Raw genomic sequence first — 24,470 nt, forward strand, 5'->3', positions numbered from 1 at the left:
AAGTTGCTTCTGCCTCCGGGAGAGGTCTGTTGGGCTATCGCTTTTTTCCTTTATTCAAAAAGCCAAGCATTTGATCACCGTCCACCTGCAAAAGTGAGTTTTTATTGAAGAAGCTCCAGCTGCTCTCTCGTTGTCAGCGACCCGGCGGGGCTTTCAGAGTGAGCTGCTTCTCAGGCCAGGCACGACAGCAGTGCTAGCAAATTTGAGAAGGCAGGAAACAGCCACTGCATGCAGAGCTGCCAGCCTTACAACTCCCCAGGCTAGTCGTCCAAGCAGCTGTGTAGCCAGAGACCCTTGGTATTGTGGTCACATCCCTCCTCAAAAGTGAACGGTCACCGTCGGCGACGTGGGGAGGAAGCCGTGATGTTGCAGATGCTGTGGCATTTTCTGTCTAGCTTCTTCCCCAGGGCCAGGTGCCAAGGCTCCAGAGAGGGGAGCGGGAATGAAGTCAGAGGCACCCCGGCTCCGGCACGGGGAGCCCAGATGCCAAGCTTTTTGGGGAAACAGGACGGAAGGGCTGAGGCCACGGAAAAGAGACCCACCATCTTGCTGGTGGTCGGACCCGCAGAGCAGTTTCCAAAGGTAATGGCAATGTCGAGAGGACCTCCTAGGTTAGGGGCTAGCCTAGGATCATTTTCCTGGAAAAAGCTGGAGTGTGGGGGAGGAAGAGAGGACTTATGAATGAATCCGTTTGGTACCGGGGGCCTGGGGAGAAGTGTTAGACAATGAAGAAGCCCAGCTCCAGTCCAGAATCTTTCTGTGGCCACTGCAAAAGCTTTATTACCCAATTGTGACCACTTCAGCGCGGCCATTTGAAGAAGGAAGGTTGAATGCAATGGAAGATTTACCTTAGGATTTGTCTCTTTGGCCCCAGAAAGCCATTTGAAAGGCAGGGACAAACAATTACACCGTGTCTTAGGTCTTAGCCTGTTTAAACAGCACAGGGAGGACGGAGCTCAGCGGGCAACAGAGCAAACCTTCCAAGGTGAACCCAGCTGCCGGGAGCTGGGGAGGACCAGCCTGCTCTGCATCCCAAAAGTCAGACCCTCTGCCTTGGTGGGCAGGGGACCCGTCTTGCCTTTCTTTCTGGGAGAAAGGGAGCGATGAGGCAGAGTGGAGGCTGGAGTCTCAGTGCACGGAGGCCGGCACTCCTCACGGGTCTGCGGGTCTGCTGAGCGCTGGGGCCTTCCGTCCATTTCGTGCCCTGAGCGTGGCTTATGTCATCTGATCCTCACAAGAACCAGGGTAAGTGGTAGCACCCCCATTTCACAGATGAGGAAACTGAGGTGCAGAAAGGCTAAGTAATTTGCCCGGGATTAAACAGTTAAGATGGGGTAGAGGTGAGATTTCATTTCAGTCTACCTGGAACTTTGCCATGTACTGCCCTCATCTTCCCTTAAGAAAGCCGTTTTTAATGGGACCAGTCGAGTTCTCAGGGTTAGAACAGAAAGGCTATTTGGCTGTGATTTCTCCTGCCTGTGGTAGGAGAACCTTGTTCACCTCCTGAGGCTTGGTTATTTTGAATCTTTTCTCCTTTCTCAGGATAAAAATGAACTGGAAAAAGGAAGGAGATTCTGCCCTGTGTGTGGTACACTGTAGAGTCCAAAAAAGGTTCTGCTGAATTGAACTACTGCATTTAAGAAATGGATGTTCATTTTTCCTTTGCTAAGTGGGAGGAACTTTTGATGCAACAACTTTTGCAGTGGTTTCAGGTTAAGCATTGAGGAGAATCCTTAGTCTGTGATGGGCTCACCCGGGGCGACAGGGGTCTCGGCATCTGTACTGTGCCTGAGATGTGACAGGTGTCGCTTTCTACCTTTTGATCATTTTACAGGAGCTCGGAAATGGCTGTGGCGTTATCTATTATGAGGAACTTTTATCTCCAGACCTGCTTGCCTTACGGCCAAGGGCTTAAGGGACTGGCTGGCTCCTTTTAAATTCACCCACTTTTGACTTTAATAATTAACTGCTCCACTTCCCAGACTCACACCGACTGGCAGCTCTTGTCAGCCCTCCCCCTGGGCTGGCCTGGCATCAGGACTGTTCTGAACGGCTTCTTTCCTGGCCTACAGAATCGGGAGCAAGGCGGGCTGAACCTGAGACCCACACCTCTCACTGACACTTCTCCCCAGAAGGGAGATGGATCAGCTGCCTGGGGGTGTGGGGAGCCCCAAGAGGGAGGTGCGTCAGCTGGTTTTGGTTTGAAACAAGCAAGAAAGCGCTTCTGGGCGGTGTGTGGACCCTTTAAAGGCAGACATATTAAGAACTGGAAGAGTGTTTCAGCAGCGTGCGTCCTTTTCCAGCACAGCTGCTCTTGAAGGTAGGGGTTGGAGGTTGGGATCGCGGGCCGGTGGGGCCTGGCTCGCCATTTCTCTCCGGCAGACGCTGCCACAACCTCATGGGAACCTCGCAGAGACGTTCACTTTGGTTCTCCGCCTTCTAAGTTTCCCAGTGGCGCTACTTTGTTCGACTCTCATTTCTCTCTTAAATATGTCTGCTGGTGAGCCAGGTTCCGGCCAGCTTTTATTCTCAGAACTGTTCCAGTTTCCCCCCTTATCTTTGTCTTACAGTCGATCTGCAGTTGGAGAAGAAAGCCATTAGTCTGGAGTGGGAGGTGCCCTGAGCGGCATTCAAGCTTTCAAATCCTGAGGGGCCGTCTTCTCAGAAGCTCAGAGAATTTGCTCATTGTGTGTCTAATTGCCAAGTGCAGGCAGGTTTCATTGGAAACCGGCTCCGCTGGGCTGTCATGGCAACCCGATCATCAAATGACACTACGGCTACAGCAGCAAATGAGGCTCGAGGGCCTTACGGGTGGGTGGGGCTAGAATAGCTGGATGCTGGCAATTTATTAATATTTTTGGCTTGGTCTGAGTCATTGGCGGGGCGGGGGCGGGGTGCGGTGGAAATACTGTATGAGCTAATGCCACGCTCCCAGAGGTACTCTTACCTGCCCTGTTGTTACTCATGGTATTCCGGCACTTACGGGGATCTTTGGCATGAAACAGTGGTAGAACAAGGAAAGCTGGTGGGGTGGGGGCATGCGCAGATCTGAGGGTGAGAAGGTGCTTGTGAGAGGAACTGCTACTTAGCAGATTAAGGGAAATCGAATGCCACTGAATTCTAAGGCATCTGGAGTGGCTGCCATTGTTTCTGAGTACTGGTTGTTACAGGAATGGACACTGGAAGAAAGGAAACAAAAGTAGATCTGGGTCACAAAATTAGAACAGGTAAAGATAGCAGAGAAGACGTGTTGATGGCAGGAGTGGGAGAGAGCACTTTACTTGGGCCTCCAGAAGCACCGGGAGCTGGTGTGAAACGTCAGGAACGGAGCACAAGCCCTGCTTTATGTACTTTTTTTTGGCTACGCCACGTGGCATGCGGGATCTCAGTTCCCCAGCCAGGGATAGAACCCATGCCCGCTGCAGCGGAAGCGTGGAGTCCTAACCGCTGGGCCGCCAGGGAAGTCCTGAGCCCTGCCATATTCGTCTTCCTTATTTGTATTTCTCACGTTTGTGTTCAGAGCTGTAACAGATACATTTTTTGTGTGGTTTTTTTTTTAGCTAAGGCTAAAATTACTCCCCCGCATCTGCTGCCTTCCCATGTGAGGTACTGCTCACTGTAATTCTCAGGGTCAGGCTGACAAGTGTTCTTTGGAAGCTGAATTCTAAAATCTCTTTATGGCAGTGTCAGGCTTGGATGCTGTTTTAAGTGGCCATTGTAACAGGAGCCAGGCTCTGGTGAGCCTCCGCCAGCTGGCTCTGGGGCCCGGGCAAACCAGGTGGCCTCTCCTGGTCTGTTTCTTCATCTCGGAGATTGAGAGATGACCCCAGGGCCCCTGTGGGGCCCAGTGTCTGTAATTCCAGGGAGAGAGCATTTGCCTTGGACACCAGGTGCCTGGAGATTGGCTCAACTGAGAAGTAAAGGTTTCTGTGTGACAACAGAGTTCTGCATGACCTCTGCAACTCAGGAAGATGGGTGGTTTAAATAAATAAGCAAACGCCAGTTTACGTTTGTCCAGTGAAGACATTCTGTTGGACTCAAACACAGTTGCAAAATAGAAATACGTTGGAGCCCTTTAAGATTAACATTGGAATAGAATTAATGGAAGCGTTGTAAAATAACGTCTTGATGAGCACATGCAGAACTTTTCAGAGAACATTTCCCGGCCCTGTGATGCCATCGGTCTGTAGAGTAATGAGCTCTGTTATAATCAAGGACACTCCATTCTGTTGATTCTAGAAGATAGTTGCCCTTGTTTGATAATGCTTTAATAATTGTTCCTTATATATTGAATGCTGATTTCACTTTCATTTGGTATTGTTTTCAAATCTCTTCTCAGATTTGTCTTGTAAATACATCATACAACTCATTGGTACCAAAAAAAAACCCTCAATGGTACAATTATGTTTACCAACATGACTTGAAAAACATAGTTTAGTAGGAAAGGAACATCTCCAATTGAACAACTTATTTATTCAGTCAAAATATTTGCCATTTTGTATTGGAAGGACTGCAATTGTCATTGAAATGAGACACTTCAACAGATCTGTGTGATTTATTTTCATTTCAGAAGCAATCGTGAATAATTTTAAAAAGGAAGATCAGCATTTAAAATTCGGCTTTTTTATTTATAAATGTGAACTTCCTTTAAAATAAAAATAATAATACAGTATCTTTTTGAGTTGAGGTGGACAAAATACCCTGAGGACTCTATTTGCTGGCACTCGGGAAACCAAACCTAAGGTCTTCATCAAGAGTGGTCGTGTTTGTTTTTTGGGGTCTCAGAGGCCTGCCAAGCACGATTCATTCAGAAACTGCTTATGTCAAGCACCTCCGTGATCAAGGCAAGGGCTCATTCCAGGCAAGGAGGTACAAAGGCCCTGCCTTTAGGACCCCAGCAGTAGAGATAAGATGTACGTAAAAATAGCCATAAAGCAGAACATTCTGGATTGGGTAGCTTAAGAGACAGCTGAGTATCATGGATTTAGGTGGAGGCTGAGCAGGAATTCGCCTGAATAATCCTGAGTTGCCTCTGGATACCTCATCGGATCCTCCCTAGTGGATGGATGAAACAGCCCAAGACCTGTTTTTACAGACTCACCATCAGATCTCTTTTAGAAGGGCTGAAATATCATATAAGTTATTAAAATCTGTTTCATAATGATGTATATAAGCATCAACATCTTATTTTCAGAACCTTTTTCAAGTTCTCAACAAAAAGCTTTTTAGTGAATTTAAGAAGTTCCTTTTACTTTGGTGGATCCCCAGATGACATCCATCTGCTTTTAATCCATCCTGGTCGCGAGGTTTCGTCTGTATTAGGACGTGGTGCACTGTAGATGGAACATAGCGAGATGGATTCCTTTTTCATCTCTGTGACGTGGGCTCTTCCTCTGCAGCATGAATCTGACATCTTCCTTGGGAAGGAATGAGGTGGAGGTGGCAGGGTGGCCCTTAAATAAAGATCAGATCCTGACTCTCCAAGACCTGAAGTTTCCTCTCATCCTCACCTAAAAGGGACATTCTAGGGCAGTGTTGCTCAGTAGAACTTTCTGTGATGATGGAAATAATGTGTGGCCATGCGACCAAGGAAATGAATTCTTAGTTTCATTGAATTTTAGTTTATTTGAAATTGAGGACTTCCCTGGCAGTCTAGTGGTTAAGACTTCACTGTTCAGGGGCGCGGGTTCGATCCCTGGTCAGGGAACTAAGATCCCGCGTGCTGTGTGGCGTGGCAAAATAAAATAAAAGTATTGAGCAGCACAGCTGTAGACCAGAAAGCTCCGATGCACTGAACTCTAGAGTGTCCTGAATGAATGTGGGCTCTGAAGACCACATCCGTGGATCTTAAGTGAGGCCCAGGCTGACCCCAGATTGGCACTGCTAAGGAGTGCCCCGGCACAATGACCTGTGGCCTAGAGTGTCCTCTTCCTGCCCCCATCATTTCAGCCTCTCGGTGCTTGTGGGGTCCTCAGGCAGAGCCTACAGGGAGGGGCTGCTCATGTGCAGGGTGGCCTGGGGAGGGTCACTAGAGCCAGCCAGAGCTGTGCCTGGAAAGCCGTGTGGCCCAGGCAGCCGGCTGAGGGGCAGCTCCCCTGCAAGTGAAAGACCCCTCCCCACCCCCACCGGGGGCTACTTCCAGGACTACTCCCCCCCCGCCCCCCGCCCACTGACTTCTACCCTCACAGCGAAACGGGGCCGTTTCAGGTGAGCATTGATTCATTCTCTACCTCCACTTATTTTTCTGCTGGGAATGATTTACCAAGGAGAGAAACCGCTGTATTGTGTGACGCGTTTGGGGACCTTGTGGAAAAACAGGCCAAAGGCTGTTTGTTTGGAGGGATTGGCAGCCAGAGGGTGAAGGTTTCTGGGGCAGATCCCAGGGCAGGGCAGAGTGCTCTGCCCGTCTCCGAAGGGTTAACTGGGGAGCAGGTGACGTCAGTCCTGATCTTTATCCCTCTGCACTCGGCCACGCACGCCTCCTTGCCGGGCTCTGTGCTCATTGGCTGTGGGCGGGAGGTACAGTGAGCAGACTTTTTTCAATTAAGTGAAAGGACAGGGTGGAGGCAGCCAATGACAGCTGCGCCCCAGCATACCTTGTGCAAGTGTGCTGGGCCGGGCAGCATTCTCCTGCCTCCACGCCGCCTGAAACAGCTCCCACCAGCATGCTCTGCCTGTGCCTGTACGTGCCCCTCATCGGGGAGGCCCAGACCGAGTTCCAGTACTTCGAGTCCAAGGGGCTTCCCGCCGAGCTGAAGTCCATCTTCAAACTCAGTGTCTTTATCCCCTCCCAGGAGTTCTCCACCTACCGCCAGTGGAAGCAGGTCTGTACCTCTGTACCGTGGAAGGCAGTGGGCGTTTCATCAGTGTTGGCTGAGTGAATGGATGAGCTGGTAGAGGGTCCGCATACCTCAAAGGTCCCCACCATTTCTAAGCGTGCCAGTTTTTTCCCCAGCTGTCGCGTAACTATAGGCAGCTAAAGGGCTATTACGTCATGGGAGTGACTGGCTCTCGTGTGACTTCCAAGGAAGGCTGGAATTATAGGGAAGGCACTTGTGGGAGACAGAAAGGAATTTTCTTGCGGAGGGCGGGGTTCTAAGCAGTGCAGGGCCAGGAAGTGCAGGGGCACAAGTCTAGCTGCTTTATCTGAGCTGGGGGGCAGGAGGGGAGGGGAGAGGCCCCTCATTGGAGACCCAGGAGTTGGAACCGTGGCTGCGGAGGCTGGAGGTGACAGGGCTGTGCCCTGGGTGAAACATACCAACGGGCAGGGGTGAGGGGACCTTCCTAGGCGTCTCTTTGGAGCAGGAGGCAGCAGAAATCATTACTAATTTAAATATGGGGAAACAGCTACAGAGTCTGAGGGGGTCGCCTGCCTCCTAAAGGGACACCCCAACTTCTCCATTAATCAGATCCTGTGCTATCCCCCAGTGCTCACGACGGCAGTGACGGTCAGATGGTGTGCAGGGGGTGGTGATTTGCATATCCTAGGAAGGAGACCGGACTGAGGTAGAAGCAACGACTTAGAATATTTTGAAATGAGCTGCGTGAGCATGTCCTTGAGTTGTCTGTATCTCGGGCACCCGCCCAACAAGGCCCATGGATCGCGTTGGTGCCAGAGCAGCCCAGATACCAATGAGCTTGGTGCCTAGTGTTCGCCTCGTTTCTAAATGACATGAAGATTCTATTTCCGCTCCTCTCGTAAATCCAGGGTGCTTAACCTGTATGTAATCTGCATTTTGGTGGAGAGCACAGATGTCTGCAGGAAGTTAACATAACTCCAGACAGCTGATAGAACACGTGCCAGCCTGTGTCTCACATTCCAGCCATACCCTCCCTGAGTTGTTCTTTGGATCATGTTAGGGGACACAGTATCTGGAGAGGACCAGCTAGCCAATGGCCCATCAATTTCCAAACCCACTGGCTCAGAAGACTTTGAAACCCACACTGGTTTGTGGATAGTGACTGTATTTCTTGCTGAGAGGATTGGGCAACACAGGGAGACTCTAACCATTTTCCTTAGGAGATTTTTGGTCCTAGTTTTGGGGTGTTGCTGGGTTGGAGTGACTCATGTATGTTCCCCACCTTCTTGAGATTAACCTTTAGAATGGCAGCAGACACTGAACAGAGGTGGCTCTGGAGTCCATCAGGCCTGGCTTGAATCCTGCCCAGCAACTTCCCTAACTGTGCGACCTTGGATAAATTACTAAACCTCTGTGAGCTTCTGTTTCCTTCTCTGGAAAATGGGGGAAATGATATAGTACCCACCTCCCAGGCCTGTCTGCGAGGATTCAGCGGGTTACTAGAGGTGAAGCCTTTAGCAGGACCCCGGGCACAGACCGACTGCTTGTGCTTTTGTGGAAAAGTTCCAGTGGCTGAGCATTGAAAACGGACCGCAGCTGCTGAACAGAGCTCATGTCTAAGGGCAGGTGCAGGTTTTTGGAACCTCACTGCCCAGGAAAGGGTCTCTTAAAGCTTCCTTGGGTCACCGAACAATTCCTAAGTGGAGCTGCCCTGCTTTTCAGTGCCTGGTTAAGGGAGCTGAGGTTGGTTATAGCACCTGGCTCCCCTGAGATCAGAGACAGGCAGCGCCATCAAGCAGGCCCAAGAAGAGTTCCCATTGCTCTTACCACTTCTCCATCCTCCAGAGTTCTCTCTGGCAGTATTTCTGCCAAGCAGCCATCGGCAGGGGCCAGCTCTGCCCTGTACCTTTACCTTTACCCTGGTCGCCCCCTATTGTTCTTGGGCCAGTGCCACTTTTAGGGATAAAAAGAGCAAGCTGCAGAGTTTCTGAGGGAATCTGGAGCTCCAGGGCCACCCCACATTTGGGCAGAGGGCATGTGGGGCTGAGGCCCGGCACCAGGGACAGAGCTGCAGGGGAGCCGGGCAACTGGCCTGGTGGAAGTACCAAGCCCACTGCTGCCGGCCTCTGTCAGAAGGGCTCCTCTTGCGGGTCTTTTTCCTCTTTCTCATGAGGGAAACACGGTGGGCTCTTGGCTGGGTTCTGGCTGGCCCTAGGCAATCCAGGTGGTGGCCCTGGGAGTGGAGGGGGGGAAGTGTCTCGGGTCATGGGGCCACCTCTGTTCACGGTTGAGCAGTTGTTTCCTGGGAACGGGACACCACAAGGGACAGGAAAAGCTGAAGGATAAAACCTTACTTTTGTTTTATAGAAAATTGTACAAGCTGGCGACAAAGACCTCGATGGGCAGCTAGACTTTGAAGAGTTTGTCCATTATCTCCAAGATCATGAGAAGAAACTGAGGCTGGTATTCAAGAGTTTGGACAAGAAGAATGATGGTGAGCATTGCCCCCGGGGGCCAGCGGCGGGCCCAGCGGTCCTGGGCCTCTCCGCAGGGCTGGCTTCCGGCTCACGGCCTTTGTTGTTCCAGGACGGATCGACGCGCAGGAGATCATGCAGTCCCTGCGGGACCTGGGAGTCAAGATATCTGAACAGCAGGCAGAAAAAATCCTCAAGAGGTGAGTGCGTAGCCACCCCTGCGTTTGGTTGAACAAAAGTGTGACGAAAGAAGGTTTCTTGGACTCACTCCCTCGTGCCATTCACTGTATTGACCCTGTTTCCGTGAACTTTGGCTTCTGGTGGTTGGAAGGGATGAATAAGTAACCCCTCCCAGAGACCAGCTGCTCCCGGGTTCCTGGTCAGCTCCGGTGGTAGAATCACAGATCACCTGGCAGAGTGCCTGAGCGCCAGCCACCCGCTAAGAGAGAAGACTAGCTGGGGATTTTAGTAGGTGAAAGGCCAGCAAGGGACACCCTTCTCTGCCCGGTCGTTCAGGGGCAGGGCTCACGTGGCCGCCCTCCACTGTGGGGAACTTCCTCTTAATACAACGCTCAGATGTGCTGCCCCGAAAGGCATCCCGCAGGCCAGGGGTGGTCCTGGGGACTGGCATCATTGCCGTGCTGGGAACTCGCACAGAACAGCCCCAGAGCCGCTTCCTGTCCTCCGGAGCCTCCCCAAGTCCCGGGGGCCCGAAGCCGGCTGGTCAGGGACGGCAGTCTCTGGCCCTTGCTCCCCTCCGCGTGGAGGGTGCGTCCTCGTGCTGTGCCGTGGCATGTGCTTGCGTCACTAACCTCCGCTCAGAGCACTTATTTGTGTTGTTTCTCCTCTCTCCTCTGCATCTTCCTTTGTCTGTCTGTCAGAATACGAACGGGCCACTTCTGGGGCCCTGTCACCTAGTAAGTATCCGTGTCACTCTCGGGACCGCCTCCCTCCTTGACCTCTGTGCCCAATCAGAACGGGGTTCTCGTGGGCCATCAAACCCCGTTTTTGTACCAGGTGGGATGTGGAGCCACCTGGCCTTTTCTCCTCCGGGGCAGAGGCGCCTTCTGTGGTTTCCTGGTGGCCACGCGCCTGCCCTCGGCTCCCCTGGAGGTGGGAAGTGCGGCTGACAGATGGGGCCTGTTTACATTTGGGCGACCCACATATTTGTCTTGCAGCATGGACAAGAATGGCACAATGACCATCGACTGGAACGAGTGGCGAGACTATCACCTCCTGCACCCCGTGGAAAACATCCCTGAGATCATCCTGTACTGGAAGCATTCCACGGTGAGCCCCCCGCTCCTGGGGCCGGAAGGGGGTTTCTCGCTCGTCCATTCATAGGGTCCCCTTCGCCCAGCATTAGCCCCCATCGTGGTGGGGGTTCCCAGCCCACCGCCCCTTCAGTGGTGGGGCTGTCTGCTTCTCTGCCAGCCTTCCACATGCTCCCTCCGTCTCCCTCATGCCGGCCAACCTGAACGGCCCGCCCATGCCCCAAACACGGGGCTCCCTCTGCTAGAAACAATGCCCTCCTGTCCCCACGTGCTGCCTGTTCTTCAAGGTCTGCTGTAAGCACCCGCTCCCTGAGCCTCCTTGTTCTTCCACAGCCTCCTGAGGGCTGCTCTGCAGAGATCCAGTAGCAGAGCTGTTCAGTTTCTCCCCCCGGCCACGCCATTTTTTGGGTCATTTCTCTCTACGGCAAAAGAATACCTCCCCACTGCTCTTTCACCCCCGGTCAGAAACACACAGAGCTCTGTGCCCTCACTGGTAGTGGCCCCATTGACCCCTCGCCCGCGAGCATCCCTTTCTGCTGGTCCTTGCTGAGTATCCCCTGGTGGCAGTCTTATCCATCCTGGACCGTCAACTCCAGAAGAGGAGGCCACAGGTCCTCCTCCTCTGTCTCCCGAGGTGCCCTCAGGGGACGCCTGGCATCTTCGTTGGCTGAAATTAGGTGGACGCTCTGCGGGTAGGAGCCGCTGCCCCGTGGGTCTGGCCTGCAGCCCCAAGGTTGGAGCAGAGCTGGCTCTGCCTGCCGAGCCGGGAGGCCGCCTGGGAGAGAGGGCATTGCACAGGCAGCGCAACCTCTCGTGTTTGCAGAAGTCTTGCATAACGTTCTGCCAACGTGATCCGGTTACACGTCAGGTTTCAGAAGAATTTTTATCCCTGACTTGATCCTTCCAGTACAGCCAACCTGGTGATCCTCAGCCGCAGTGCCTTTGTCAGCTGTTCTGCAGGAGCCCCTGGCAGTGTCCCGAAGGGCTGTCCGCGTGGTTTTCTACCTGCATTCTTCCAGCTGTGCTCTCAGTTCTAACCTGGGCCTCTCCAAGGCCACAGACAGCTCAGAGCTTTGCTGCCTCCACATAGCGAAGGGGTAGGGGGGTCCCTTCTAGGCGGCAGAAGGCTGTGGACCTGGCTGTCTGCCGGCAGCTCTGCCACAAGCGTCGGGAGCCTGCTAGATTTATCGTTGTTGGTCTTCCTCACAGATCTTTGATGTGGGTGAGAATCTGACGGTCCCCGACGAGTTCACGGTGGAGGAGAGGCAGACGGGGATGTGGTGGAGACACCTGGTGGCTGGCGGTGGGGCGGGGGCCGTATCGAGAACCTGCACGGCCCCCCTGGACAGACTCAAGGTGCTCATGCAGGTACGCAGGAAAACAGGCCCCAAGCCACCTGGTTTCCACCTTGGGTTTCTTTGGTGGGTTGGTTTCCCCTCCCTTATCTGGGGCCCTGCTTTGGGCCCATACTTTCCTAACCCAGTAAATCAGATTGGAATTATTGCTCAGACAAGGATGACATTAGATCTTGGCCTAGGTGGCCTTTTGCACATTAGATCCTGGCCTAGGTGGCCTGATCTAATTTTATCTGAGGCCCTTAAGCCAGGAGTCACATTACAGGGCCATACTGGAGGCAGATGACCCCAGTGAGAACTGGGGTGTGGCAGGAACCTGTTTCCTTAGGCGCATCTTACATAGGCCACCACGTGGGGGGGCAGTGCGAACAGATCCTCACCTGGCCTGGACACCATTCCCTTGGCTGGGCACCCAGCTCCACGTCCACAGGGCAGGTTCAGCTCATGCTGAACCCAAGTCGGGAGCAAGGTTGTGAAATCGAGCTGCCTGAGGACACACCAGCGGACTCCAGTGTCTTTTGGACAGTGGCCGGTCACCCCCTTGCCCCCTGACTTGCATTCTGGCACTTTTCGTGCCAGGAACCCTGCTCAGAAAAGGTGTCATCCTTTCCTTACCCCCTCAGCGCCTCCCGGGCCTGCCTCGGTTTGAGGTCTGTGGATGGAAGAATGAGAACTCCCTTCTGGTGCTGAATCAGGGAGGCGAGTGGTTCAGGGAGAGGAGCCCTGGGCCTGGGACCCGACCCGGGGTCCCCCTGTCCCAGCTGGGTGACCTCAGGCGAGTCACTTCCGCCCCAGGACTTCTACTGCTCTGGAAACTAAGGGGTTCGAACAAATTGCCTCATCAGTGTGTTTTTCTTAGCCAGATCCCCAGGAATGCTGTAGAGATTAAAAGCTGTCCTTGGGTGAAATGACAAAATGCCAGGGAGGGGCTTTAAATTAATGGGGGTGGGGGAGGGGGTGGGGGGCATCAGTTGGCTGGTTTGATGATGGTTGAAGCTCATTATGGGTTCATGGAAGCTCATTATGTAATCCTCTATACTTTTATATATGTTTGAAAATTTTCCATAATAAAAAGCTCAATTTTTTTTTTTTTTAATTTATTTTTTGGCTGCGTTGGGTCTTCGTTGCTGCGCGCGGGCTTTCTCTAGTTGCAGTGAGCGGGGGCTACTCTTAGTTGCGGTGCGCGGGCTTCTCATTGCGGTGGCTTCTCCTGTTGCGGAGCCCGTGCTCTAGGCGTGCGGGCTTCAGTAGTTGTAGCACACAGGCTCAGTAGTTGTGGCTCACGGGCTTAGTTGCTCCGCGGCATGTGGGATCTTCCCGGACCAGGGCTGGAACCCATGTCCCCTGCCTTGGCCACCAGGGAAGTCCAAAAAGCTCAACTTTTTTTAAAGTAGTCCTTGTGGAGGTGTTTAGCATGGGGTTGGCACCGGCAGGTGCACAGCAGAATCTAGTGGGACCTAGAGCGGCCACGTGACTCTCAGGGTACCGAGCTGGCCTCAGAGTGCCACGAGGGCGGAGCCTGCCTGCCGTTGATCTTGGCTCTTTGTCAGGCAACGGTGGCCCTGTGGCCGCTGAGCTCCTTCTAACCGCTTGTCCTTCCCCCCCCCCCAGGTCCACGCCTCCCGCAGCAACAACATGTGCATCGTGGGTGGCTTCACCCAGATGATTCGAGAAGGAGGGGCCAAATCACTCTGGCGCGGCAATGGCATCAACGTCCTCAAAATTGCCCCCGAGTCGGCCATCAAGTTCATGGCCTATGAACAGGTGAGGACCCAGCTCCCCAGGCAGAGTCGCCCATCAGCAGCTGCTTCCTGAGCTTCCCCTGGAATGAGGTCCCTGCCCTGTTGATTCCCTGGAACCTGGAACCAGTCCTCGTACCTGAGGGACAGCAGGGCTAGGTGAGGGGGGTGGGAAGGCCTGAGCCTGACCCCAGCTCTGCCAGCAACCAGTTCCACTGGGGGCCAGTTCCTTCCATTTCTGGGCAGCATCAAAAGTGCCAGGGACACCAGGTCTTGGCTAAAGCTGACAGGCTCCGGGAGGAAGGGCAGGGCAGGAGCAGGTATGCTGGTCTCTGGTGGGGGGTATCAGTCTGTTTGCTCCCTGTTCCAGATCAAGCGTCTCGTTGGGAGTGACCAGGAGACTCTGAGGATTCACGAGAGGCTTGTGGCAGGGTCCTTGGCAGGGGCCATTGCCCAGAGCAGCATCTACCCGATGGAGGTGAGGGCCACGTTGGTCCTGGGGTGGGCAGTGTGCGTGGAGGTGAGGGTGCGGAGTGGGCTGGGCTCACACTTCCGTCACTTCCGTTGGGCTCTGCAGGTCCTGAAGACCCGGATGGCCCTGCGCAAAACAGGCCAGTACTCGGGCATGCTGGACTGCGCCAGGAAGATCCTGGCCAGAGAGGGCGTGGCCGCCTTCTACAAAGGCTATGTTCCCAACATGCTAGGGATCATCCCCTACGCTGGGATAGACCTGGCCGTCTACGAGGTGAGGCCCTAGGGGACTCAGGCCCCTTGAGAAGCAGCAGAGATTCAGAAACCCCCTCCTGGCCATGTGTCACCCCTCCACCCCCCTTTGTCTCCTTCCAGACTCACCTGTCCATTGCAGGGGTGTCCTGTCACACTGCCTGCCCCTGGCAGCCCCCAGGTCCTGTACCCCCAGGGGCTTGGCAGGCAGATCTACAGGGCACGATGCCCTGGGGGCTTCCTGGGCCCCCAGCAGACTCCGGAGCACAGGAGTCCGGCTCTCGGGGGAGGGAAGGGAGGGCCTGCCCCTGCGGCATCCCCATCCTATCCAGAAATCCCCAGTGACAGCAGAAACAAAGGTCAGGCAGGCCGGGAGCCCAGCCAGCCCCAGGCCGGCCCAGGCCAAGTGAATCAGGTTACAGTGGCCTCGCGGATCCCATGTGATGGGGCAACGCCTCCTGTGTGGATCCGGTAACTGTCCCTTCAGCGCCCCAGTCTCTCACTGCCTCACAAGCCCTTTCTTCCTGGGGCCTGGAGGCCCTTTGGCTCATCCCCGCCCCCCCTCTGCCCTTTCAGACACTCAAGAATGCCTGGCTACAGCGCTATGCGGTGAACAGTGCAGACCCCGGCGTGTTTGTGCTCCTGGCCTGTGGCACCATGTCCAGCACCTGTGGCCAGCTGGCCAGCTACCCACTGGCCCTGGTCAGGACCCGGATGCAGGCCCAAGGTAAGGCTGGTCTTAGGCCAGTCAGTCCCCAGGGGCCCGTCTCCCCGGGCAGGTTGGGACGTAGGGAGGGGCCGGCGAAAGGCCCCTGACGGGCGACCTCGCTCCCTGCAGCCTCCATTGAGGGCGCCCCGGAGGTGACCATGAGCAGCCTCTTCAGACAGATCCTGCGGACCGAGGGGGCCTTTGGCCTGTACCGGGGGCTGGCCCCCAACTTCATGAAGGTGATTCCGGCCGTGAGCATCAGCTACGTGGTGTACGAGAACCTGAAGATCACCCTGGGTGTGCAGTCGCGGTGACGGGAGGGAGGCCAGCCTGCCCGCAGACTCGCTGATCCTGGGCCTGCAGCCCCGGGATGTGGAGCCATCTCATTCTGTGAATGTGCCAACACTGAGCTGACTGAAGCCAAGCTGTGAAGACCCTGGGACGCACCTGCAGGGCTGGGGGCAGAGCCGGCCCCCGCTGGGTCTGTCCTGCTGACCCTGGCTGACCCTCGGGTCCATTCCAGGGAAGACCTGTGGGTGTCCCTCAGGGTCCAGGGCTCAGCAGGACTCAGGCTCGCGTGCGTGGGGACGGGACACTTCCCGTGCTGCCTGCCGAATAGCTGGGCTGCGAGGCTGGCTTAGTTCTTCCATCGCGTCCTCGCAGCCAGACCATTGGCGCGGGGCGCCTTCGGGCCTGCTGAGCGTCCTCCCCGGGCCCACCTTGCTTCCTTCCTTGCTGCTGTTTCAAATGGTAGGAGGAGGGCCCGCAGCCCACTCCCCCCCGCCACACTGCTCCTCTCCGCCCAGTCCGTGGGGAAGGGTGGTTCTACCTGACCTAAGCCCGACTTCCCAACCGGCAGTGCAGCCACTGGCAGGGAAGAGGGAGGAGTCTGGCTTCTGAGCTGCCCCGCAGACGGGCACCCGGATGCCCATGTGTGTGACGAGGGCAAGGCTGCCTGGTGTCCTGGCACATGGCTTCATGGGTCCTGGGACCCAGAGGGCCTCTGCTCCCTGCTGCTGGGGGCTCGTGGGGCTCCGAGCGGGCCCCTGCCCCTGGCAGGACTGGCACCAGCTCAGAACTAACTCCCTGTCCCTTCCCGCCGGCATGAGGGCAGTGGTTTCTGCCCTGAGTCTGCACGCCCCGCTGAGAGAAGGAAAAGGTGTTCAAGGCCTTCATTATGTATTGTTGGAAAAAGGGCTTTGTTCAGAAAGACAAGCCGGACAAATGTACAAGTTCTGCTCTTCCAGGGAGAAGACAAAGAGAGCCAGTGGCTCGGCCGACCGCGTTAAAGTCTGTTTCTGACGCCCCGGGGATTCGTGTCCAATCCCAACTGGGGCAAAGTGGGACCAGCCTCACATTCCACTGATGCAACGTATCACACTGCTTGGAGCCTATTTATTTTGTATTTATTTGAACAGAGTTATGTCCTAACTATTTTTATAGATGTGTTTAATTAATAGCCCGTCATTTTCAAGTTCATTTTTTATCCATATTTATGTTCCTGGTTGACTACACCTTCCCAACACCTGTGAGGTGGGGTGGGAGGAGGAAGGAGGGGGCCGTGGCAGTGACCCTTCTCGCTGCTGCACCACGTCTGTCCAAAGAAATTTCTTTCGGAACTGGCGACAGAAGAAAGGCAAGAAGGCAGAAGGGCCCTGATCACGGAGAGACGGTCCTTCGGCGGGTCAGGGCAGGGCCAGCACCTAGGAAGCCTTAGGATCTGAGGGTTTGATCAGGGACCAGGAAGAGGGGGGGGAATCTCAACCCTGTTCAGGATGGAAGTCCAAATCATTTCTTAGACTGGGAGGGATTTCTTTATTCACCCTTTTTGAAAGACAAGGCAGTGAGGTGCCTATCACTGTGAGTTTGGGGTGGGGGCCAGGGGAGAGGGCGGCCGGCTCCCCACCCGTACCTGTGAAGCGGGCTCCCTCTGTCCTGGGCCCCCCGCTACCCCTGCTCAGTAATGCTGGTCAGCGTGCGACTGCACGGCCACACTTCCATTCACCAGAACGGCCTGATGAGGACAATTTAAATAGGATGCAAAGATCAATGCAAGATTTATTGTTATATATAAATAGAGTTATAACTGGAATTGGTGACCAAGCAAATTAAGAAAGAATTGGAATTTGTCATTTAAAACAGCCTTCTAATAAAGTTGTTTCAGAGCTGATGATGGAGCCATGGTTTTCCTGACCTGGGCTTGGGTGGCATGGGGCTGTTTACATGTTAGAATACAAATCCCTTTTTCTCATGAGAGAACATGAGAAAGCTACCCCTCAGAGTAGCTACCCGCTCTGGGCTTCTGGAGGCACCCCCTCTTTAGAATGGATGTTCATTGTATTTGGGGTGCTCTGACAGGTCTCCAGTGCCCCAGGAGATAGTGAGTCTGGTCCTTCCTCAGCCCTCACCTGATTCAGCCCATGTCCAGCCGAGCTGATCCCTTGTCTCCTGCTTGAAGCACCTCCAGACACCACTGTGCCTCTCTTCACTTCACTGGCTGCCCCTCCCCAGCCTCAGATTTGGTTCCTGCCCATCCTTCTGACGTAGAGATGCCGGAGGGCCCCCCTGGATGTTCTTTATTCACTTTCTGGGAACAGGGAATGTGTCTGCAGTTGTACCTCTAGCAGTGCCCAGTGCACAGAGAGCTCAATGGAGTGTTCATTATATAACTCGACACCCCCGTCCCCATCCCCCCACTGACAGCCCTTGGTGCCACTGGCTGGTGGGGCGCTGTAGGAAGCAGCCTGGAGAACGTGCCAGGGGGCTCTGGCATTCCGAGGCTGTAGGGAGACACAGAAGTGTGCCCTGGCGTGAAACGCATATACCACCTGTGCTGGGTTGAACAGTGTCTCCCCAAAATTCTTGTCCACTGGGAAGCTCAGACGTTGCTTGATTTGGAAGTAGGGTTTTTGCAGATGTAATCAAGTCAAGATGGGGTCATCCTGGGTGAGGATGGGCCCTAAGTCCAATGACTGGTGTCTTTATAAAAGAGGGAAATCTGGACAGGCAAGAGAGCGCCACGCAGGGAGAAGGCCACGTGAGGACAGAGGCAGAGGTTGGAGTGATGCATCGACATGTCAGAAAATGCCAAGGATTGGGACTTCCCTGGTGGTCCAGTGGTTAAGACTCCATGCTTCCACTGCAGGGGGTGCGGGTTCGAGCCCTGGTCAGGGAACTAAGACCCCGCAAGCCTCGGGTGCGGCCAAAAAAAAAATAGGATTGCAGGCAGCCACCTGAAGCGAGGGGAGAGGCAGGAACGATTTCTCCCTCAGACCCTCCAGAAGGAACCAACCCTGCTGGCACCTGGATTTCTGGCTTCTGGCCTCCTGAACTGTGAGAGAATTCATTTCTATTGTTTTCGGCTATCCAAGTTCATGGTGATTTGTTATGGCAGCCATAGGAAACAAATATGCCACTTGCGTCAGCCTGTTACCAGGGTAACGGGCATAAACCATTTCCCAACCATTGGTTGGGTCTTGTCAAGTTGGTCGTCCCCGCCCGCCCCCGTCCAGGCTTCTCCTTGGGACGGTGGCCGGGTCCCAGGTTCCCAGGTCCTCAGTTCTTTCCAGCTGGGAGTGGGGCTTCTCCAGCACAGAAGTTAATTTTGGGAGGTGCTCTGAGGTGGGTGACACTTGATGTGTCACCAAGCCAACCTCCCTCCTTTGTTCCTTCATCCCTCCTTCCAGTCTTTAATTGAATGTCACTTTCTTACAGAGGCTGTCGCTGGCCACCCTGCTTCCTATGAAAGCCCTGTTCCATGCCGTTTGTTCTTCTCCCTTGCACTTCTCCCCGCTAACTAGAGGGTGGGCGTACCGGCTGGCTTTCTCACTGCTGTTCCCAGTAGGTGCCCAGCACCCACTACATGCTTAATGAATAGTTACTAATCGGATAAAACCCATCCAAATGTTCTATGGTGTGGGAAGCAGAACTATACCCCCTCCCAAAGACAGCCACGTCGTAACCCCCACCACCTGTGAATTAGGTGGCATGGCAAAGGCTAATTAAGGTCACAGATGGAATTAAGGTGCTGACCTTAAAATAGGGAGAGTAGCCTGGATTATCCAGGGGGATCCAGTGGAGTCACAAGATCCTGCCACGTGGGAGACAGAGGCAGGGAGAGAGGCGGGGAGGCGGGCGAGGACTCAGCCCGAGGTCGCTGGCTTTGAAGATGGAGGAAGGAGGCCCGAGTCAAGGCATGCTGCGGCTTCTAGAAACTGGAAAAGGCAAGGACCAAGTCCTGGAGAGCCTGCGGAAGGAACGCTCCCCTGCCGACAACCCTGATTTTAGCCCAGCGAGACGCATTTCAGACCTCCGTCCTACCTCCAGACGAGCCTGGGAGGGCTGCTGGAAAGTTGAAATGAGACAGGAAATGGAAATGGCTGGTCCTTAATAAAGAGTTTTATCTCGCAGCTCCCCTGCCCCATCCTGGATTCCAAACTCTCAGAGTGATTTCCCCTAAATGCTTTTCATTCCAGTCCCCCCTCCCTCCTTCCCGGGGTGAGGAGGCCGGGGATTTCTGGCATGGGATGGGGGTGGGGGCAGCTCCCACCGTGGGATCTGGCCCATCCTCTTCGTGCTTCCTTTCTGAAGCCAGACCTTCTCATCTCTCAGTCATGGGAGCGCCATCGCTGCGTGCCAGCTGGGGCTCTGCAAACACAGGGCACAAGCGCTGCTGCCGCCATGTCCCCATTTTACAGAGGCAGAAACTAAGACTCCAGGAGGGGAAGGGACTTGCCCAGGGCCCCACCGTGAGCAGGTGACGTGGCCTCGAAGGCAGGTCAGAGGACCCCACTCCCGCTGCATGCTTGGGGGTTGAAGATGCCATGGGCTCTGCTGGGGCCCCTGCCCCCAGAGCAGGCCCGGCGGCCTGGAACCACGCCACGACCCACCTGCAGGGACCTTCACTGAGGGGCAGGTGCTCCTTGCCTCACCTCAGGTAGGTGACACCTGGCGTCTGGCTGCTCTCCTGGCCAGGAGGCCACAGAGAGCTGGAGAAAAGTGGGGCAGGCCTGTGCTTGAATCCTGGCACCTGGCGGCGTGATCCTGGGCAAATCTCATGCCTCTCTGAGCCTCAGTTTCCTCACGAGCAAGATGGGCACAATATTTGCCTTACAGCTCAGAGCTGGAAGGGACTCCCCCGGTTCATACAAAGGGCAAATGTTGGGAATTCCCTGGCGGTCCAGTGGTTAGGACTTCTCACTCTCAATGCTGAGGGCCCGGGTTCGATCCCTGTTCAGGGAACTAAGATCCCACAAGCCATAGCGTCCCCCCACCCCCCAGAAAAGGGCACATGTTGAGCCGGGATTCAAACCACTTTTGCTGACTCTGAAGCCCTGTTCTCAACCTCAGCTCTGGCCAGGCTGTCCCCAGTCCGCATCTTGCTGGTCTGGGCAGGTTGGAAATGTAGGGGAAGGGTGAGAAGAGGAACAGCCTGCCTGCCGGGCCCCTCTGCCCAGGCGTGGACCTTGGTCCCTGCCCTCAGGGCCAAGAAGCAGGAGCAGGCCAGCGAGTCCCAGTTACAGTGGCTGGAGAGGCTGGCCAGTGCTGGGTGGGAAGGCCAGCAGGAGGGGAGTGATGCAGGAGTGCAGGAAGGAAACAAGAAGGCCAGAGGCCCACCCCAGCCCCCGGGGGCCAGGCAAGCCTAGGCCTCTCCTGCTGTCAGCGTCCCGTAACACAGAGGCTGGCGGGGGAGCGGCACAAAGGAACAGTCTCTTCGGGCCATTTGCTATCTCCGCTCAGCACGGTCCCTGTGGCCGAGGACCCAACATTATCTCCCCACGGCAGTTGTGAAAGCCCCATGAGCTGGCTCCACCCACACCTGCCAGGGTTGGGGGTCCCCTGCTGCACCAAAGGGCCCAACCCCTGCCCCTCATTTTAGGGAGGAGGAAACTGACACAGGGCAAGGGACTTGCCCGCAGGTCACCTGGCTCCCTGTAGCCGCTTCTCTTCCCTGACTACACTGGTCTGTACCATTTGTATTAGTGTCCTACGGCTGCTGCTACAAATCATCACAAACGTGGCATCTTAAAACAACACAAAAGCAGGACTTCCCTGGTAGTCCAGTGGTTAAGACTCCGTGCTTCCATTGCAGGGGACACAGGTTCGATCCCTGGTCAGGGAACTAAGATCCCGCATGCTGCGTGGCACAGCGAAAAACACACACACACACACACACACACACACACACACACACACACACACATTTATTCCTTTACAGTTCTAGAGGCCAGAAATCCAAAATCAATCTCACCTGAGCCGAAATCAAGGTGTCCCACAGGGCTGGTTCCTTTCAGAAGCTCTCAAGGAGAATTCATTTCCTTGCCTCTTCTGGCTTCTGGAGGCTGGCTGCTTTCCTTGGCTCTCGACCTCTTCCTGGCGTCATTCCAACCTCTCACTTCTGTTCTCACATCTCCTGTTCTTTAGTCAAACCTCCCTCAGCCTCCCTCTTATAAAGAGACTGTGATTACATTTAGGGCTCATCTGGATAATCCAGGAAAATCTCTCAATCTCAAAATCATTAATTTAATCACACCTACAGAGTGTCTTTACCACATAAGGTAACGTTCCCAGGTTCCAGGGATTAGGACCTGGATATATTTGGGGGCCATTATTCAGCCCACCCCACACCATCCCCCCACTACCACGTCTGTTCCCCTTTAGACACTTCTGCCCGTCTGCATCCTTCCCATTGGACTGGTTAAAAAAATTAGGGAAGAGTCATCCAGTGGAGCATGGCATACTGTGGAACAGTCATTAGAAATGGTGAGGGAGAACAGTTACTGATCTGGAATGTGATTCAGGAGCTACTGTGTGATCTGAATTTTTATTTCAAAAAATATGTATCTAGAGAGAGAAGTAATGTGACATTGTGATTAAGATCATCGACTCTGGAGCCAGGAGATCTGGGTTCAAATCCTGCCTGTGCCATTTACTGTGTGACACCAGGCAATTCACTTAACCTTTCTGATGCCTCAGCTTCCTCATCTGTAAAATGGGAATATCTATACTTACTTCATAGGGATGTTGAAAGGATTAAATGAGGTAATATGTGTAAAGTGCTTAAAATGGTGCTTGCCACAAAATAGGCCCCATTTAACTGTTAGATATAAATATTGTACATAAAATATAACTTATATATATAAATATAAAATATTTTATGTGTGTGTATATATATATATATATATACACACACACACACATACACACTATATGCAGATACATAAAAAATAACTAGAAGGCTATTCTCCAAAAAAAAAAAATTTTTTTCTTTTTTTGGCTACACCACGCACCTTATGGGATCTTAGTTCCCCGACCAGGTATCGAACCTGTGCCCCCTGCATTGAGAGCGCGGAGTCTTAACCACTGGACAGCCAGGGAAGTCTCAAAACTTTAAAAATTTTTGATATTTAAATTTTTAAATCTCAGTGATGGGTCTGTGAATAATTGGTATCTTTTTGCTTATCCACAAGCTCTATTTATGCACAATGAACAATTACTTGCATAATCAAAATGAAAATTTTAAATTTAATAATCTAACGAAAATAGTGAACCAGAATCCTAATCCTTAAAGCCCCTGCTGTGGTTTGCTCTCCTGAGGGAGCCCTCCCTGACTCCCAGGGAGGAGGGATCTCGCCATTCTCACGGCTCTCTTCCCTTCTTACTTCCTGGAGCACTTGGCCGTGAACTCCAGGAGCCCAGCAGGAAACAGCAGGGAGTGTGTTCTGAGAAGAGACAGTAGACCCCACCGGCTGCAGAAAAACACCCCTCACACATCAACAATGCACATCAACTTTGTGCAACCTTCCCATCTCTGATTTCAACAACCCCATGAAGGGTAACTGACCTCCGAGAGCTTGCCCATGGACGGGAAAGGATGGGGCTTGCCCAAGGTCACAGCAAACAATTGCAGAGTTCCCACTTCAGGCCTTCTGCTGCTACCAATGCCCACAGGCACAAGCCACGACCTAAGCATTACCAAGATGGGGCAAGGGTTCCTAGCTTGCGGCCTTTCCCCCTGAAAGGTGTGACTTTTCCTACCTACCCATCTTCAGCACTTTGCGTGCTAAACCCATTTTACAGATGGGCAAAGAGAGTCCCTGGAAAATGAAGATGGCCCAAAGGTGCGATCCCAGAATTGGCCACAAGGTGGCAGCACCAGGTCTTGTGGCCATCCCCTACAGGGCTTTTGCATCCTCTACCGCCCTCTGCTGGTTATGGGAAAAGGTAACTGAGGCAAGGTTGTCACCTCTGGGGGAAATACTCCATGACAGAAGCAGGACTCAGTGCCCCGTGGTGGCCTTGCGTTGACTGGCCATTCTCCAGCCCGTCACAGGGAATGGGTCTAGTTAGCACAGTCCTTTTCATCAAGGTGACTTTTCATCAAGGTGACCATTTAGTGGAGGTGGGTGAGGAGGGTGTGGGCAGGCTCCTCTCTGCCTGCTGCAGCCCCAGGGATAAAGCCCCAGTGAGGAGTGAGGCCCCTATCCCCGGCATGGCTCTGCCATCAACCATATCCTCCTCTGAGACATGCAAAGACAGAAGAAAACATCTCTGTGAAAACAAGGAGAGGGGTGGTGATGAGTAGCTGGGGTCTGGCCTGCCCCTGGCACCTCCTTAGCCAGACCAGGCCTCAAGAGGAAGACACGATCACTGGATTTAGCAGGGAGCAGAAAGGGCAGGGAGCACAGGGTGGGGCTGTGGGACGTGAGACCCTCCCCAGGCCACGGTGCCATGGACTGAAGGTGGACGCCTCATCCCAAGCAGGTCACATCAAATGCTCCCTTTGGGGAATTTGGGATTGAGACAGAGAAAGGCGAGTCGGCCTCCTTGAGCAGCTGGAAAAGCACCAAGTAACCCTGGGGGGTGACAAGGAAAAGGCTGTCTGTGAAGAGCAGGCAAAGTGGGGAGGGGGGCAGGGATGCAGCCCCAAGGTGCTCCTGGCCTAGTTCCTGCCCCGCTGAGGGAGGCTCTGGGGTCCACAGGCCAACGCAGGTCCTTGGAGCAAAGGCGCCTTGGGACTTAAAGGCCGATCAATGAAGGGGGAACTGCATCCTGGACACAGCGGTGACTCGGGAGACCTCAACACCTGTTGGCCCCATGGAGGCAGCTTCCACGGCTCCTCAACCCACAGACTGGTGTGGCCTCAGGCCTCAGCTTCTCTCCTTCCTCCCAGAGGAAGGAGCACTCTGCAGCCATGAAGACCCAGCCAGTGTGACACGGTGACAAGGACAGATGCTCGCCATGGGAACAAAAACAAGCAGGTGGCAGACAGCCCTGCAGAAGCTAAGGCCACTGCTCCCAAAATGACACTGTCTGCCTCCACAGTGCTTGTCGCGTCTACCTTATTTGAATGTTTGCTAATACAAAAACCATGAATTTTTTTTTTTTGGCCATGCC

The 24,470-nt window shown here is 54.1% G+C and overlaps 1 protein-coding gene across 6 annotated transcripts in view; it reads left to right on the forward strand.

Annotated features, from left to right (window-relative positions):
* Positions 1–17,241, forward strand: part of SLC25A25 (solute carrier family 25 member 25) — a 32,749-nt gene extending 15,508 nt beyond the window's left edge. The window contains exons 1-11 of one of the 6 annotated variants that reach the window (XM_065879784.1): positions 364–582; positions 9,168–9,294; positions 9,387–9,474; positions 10,156–10,191; positions 10,453–10,564; positions 11,758–11,916; positions 13,515–13,667; positions 14,013–14,120; positions 14,220–14,387; positions 14,942–15,092; positions 15,204–15,388. In XM_065879784.1, coding sequence (XP_065735856.1) covers positions 364–582; positions 9,168–9,294; positions 9,387–9,474; positions 10,156–10,191; positions 10,453–10,564; positions 11,758–11,916; positions 13,515–13,667; positions 14,013–14,120; positions 14,220–14,387; positions 14,942–15,092; positions 15,204–15,388 — 1,506 coding nt within the window. Of the gene's footprint in view, positions 1–363; positions 583–6,581; positions 6,825–9,167; positions 9,295–9,386; positions 9,475–10,155; positions 10,192–10,452; positions 10,565–11,757; positions 11,917–13,514; positions 13,668–14,012; positions 14,121–14,219; positions 14,388–14,941; positions 15,093–15,203; positions 15,894–15,962 lie in introns of those variants that run through there. The other 5 variants (XR_010655975.1, XM_065879786.1, XM_065879782.1 and 2 more) reach the window with 5 other exon arrangements.
* The last annotated feature ends 7,229 nt before the right edge of the window (positions 17,242–24,470 follow it).

Source organism: Phocoena phocoena, chromosome 6, assembly GCF_963924675.1.
Source record: "Phocoena phocoena chromosome 6, mPhoPho1.1, whole genome shotgun sequence".
NCBI lineage: Eukaryota > Metazoa > Chordata > Mammalia > Artiodactyla > Phocoenidae > Phocoena > Phocoena phocoena.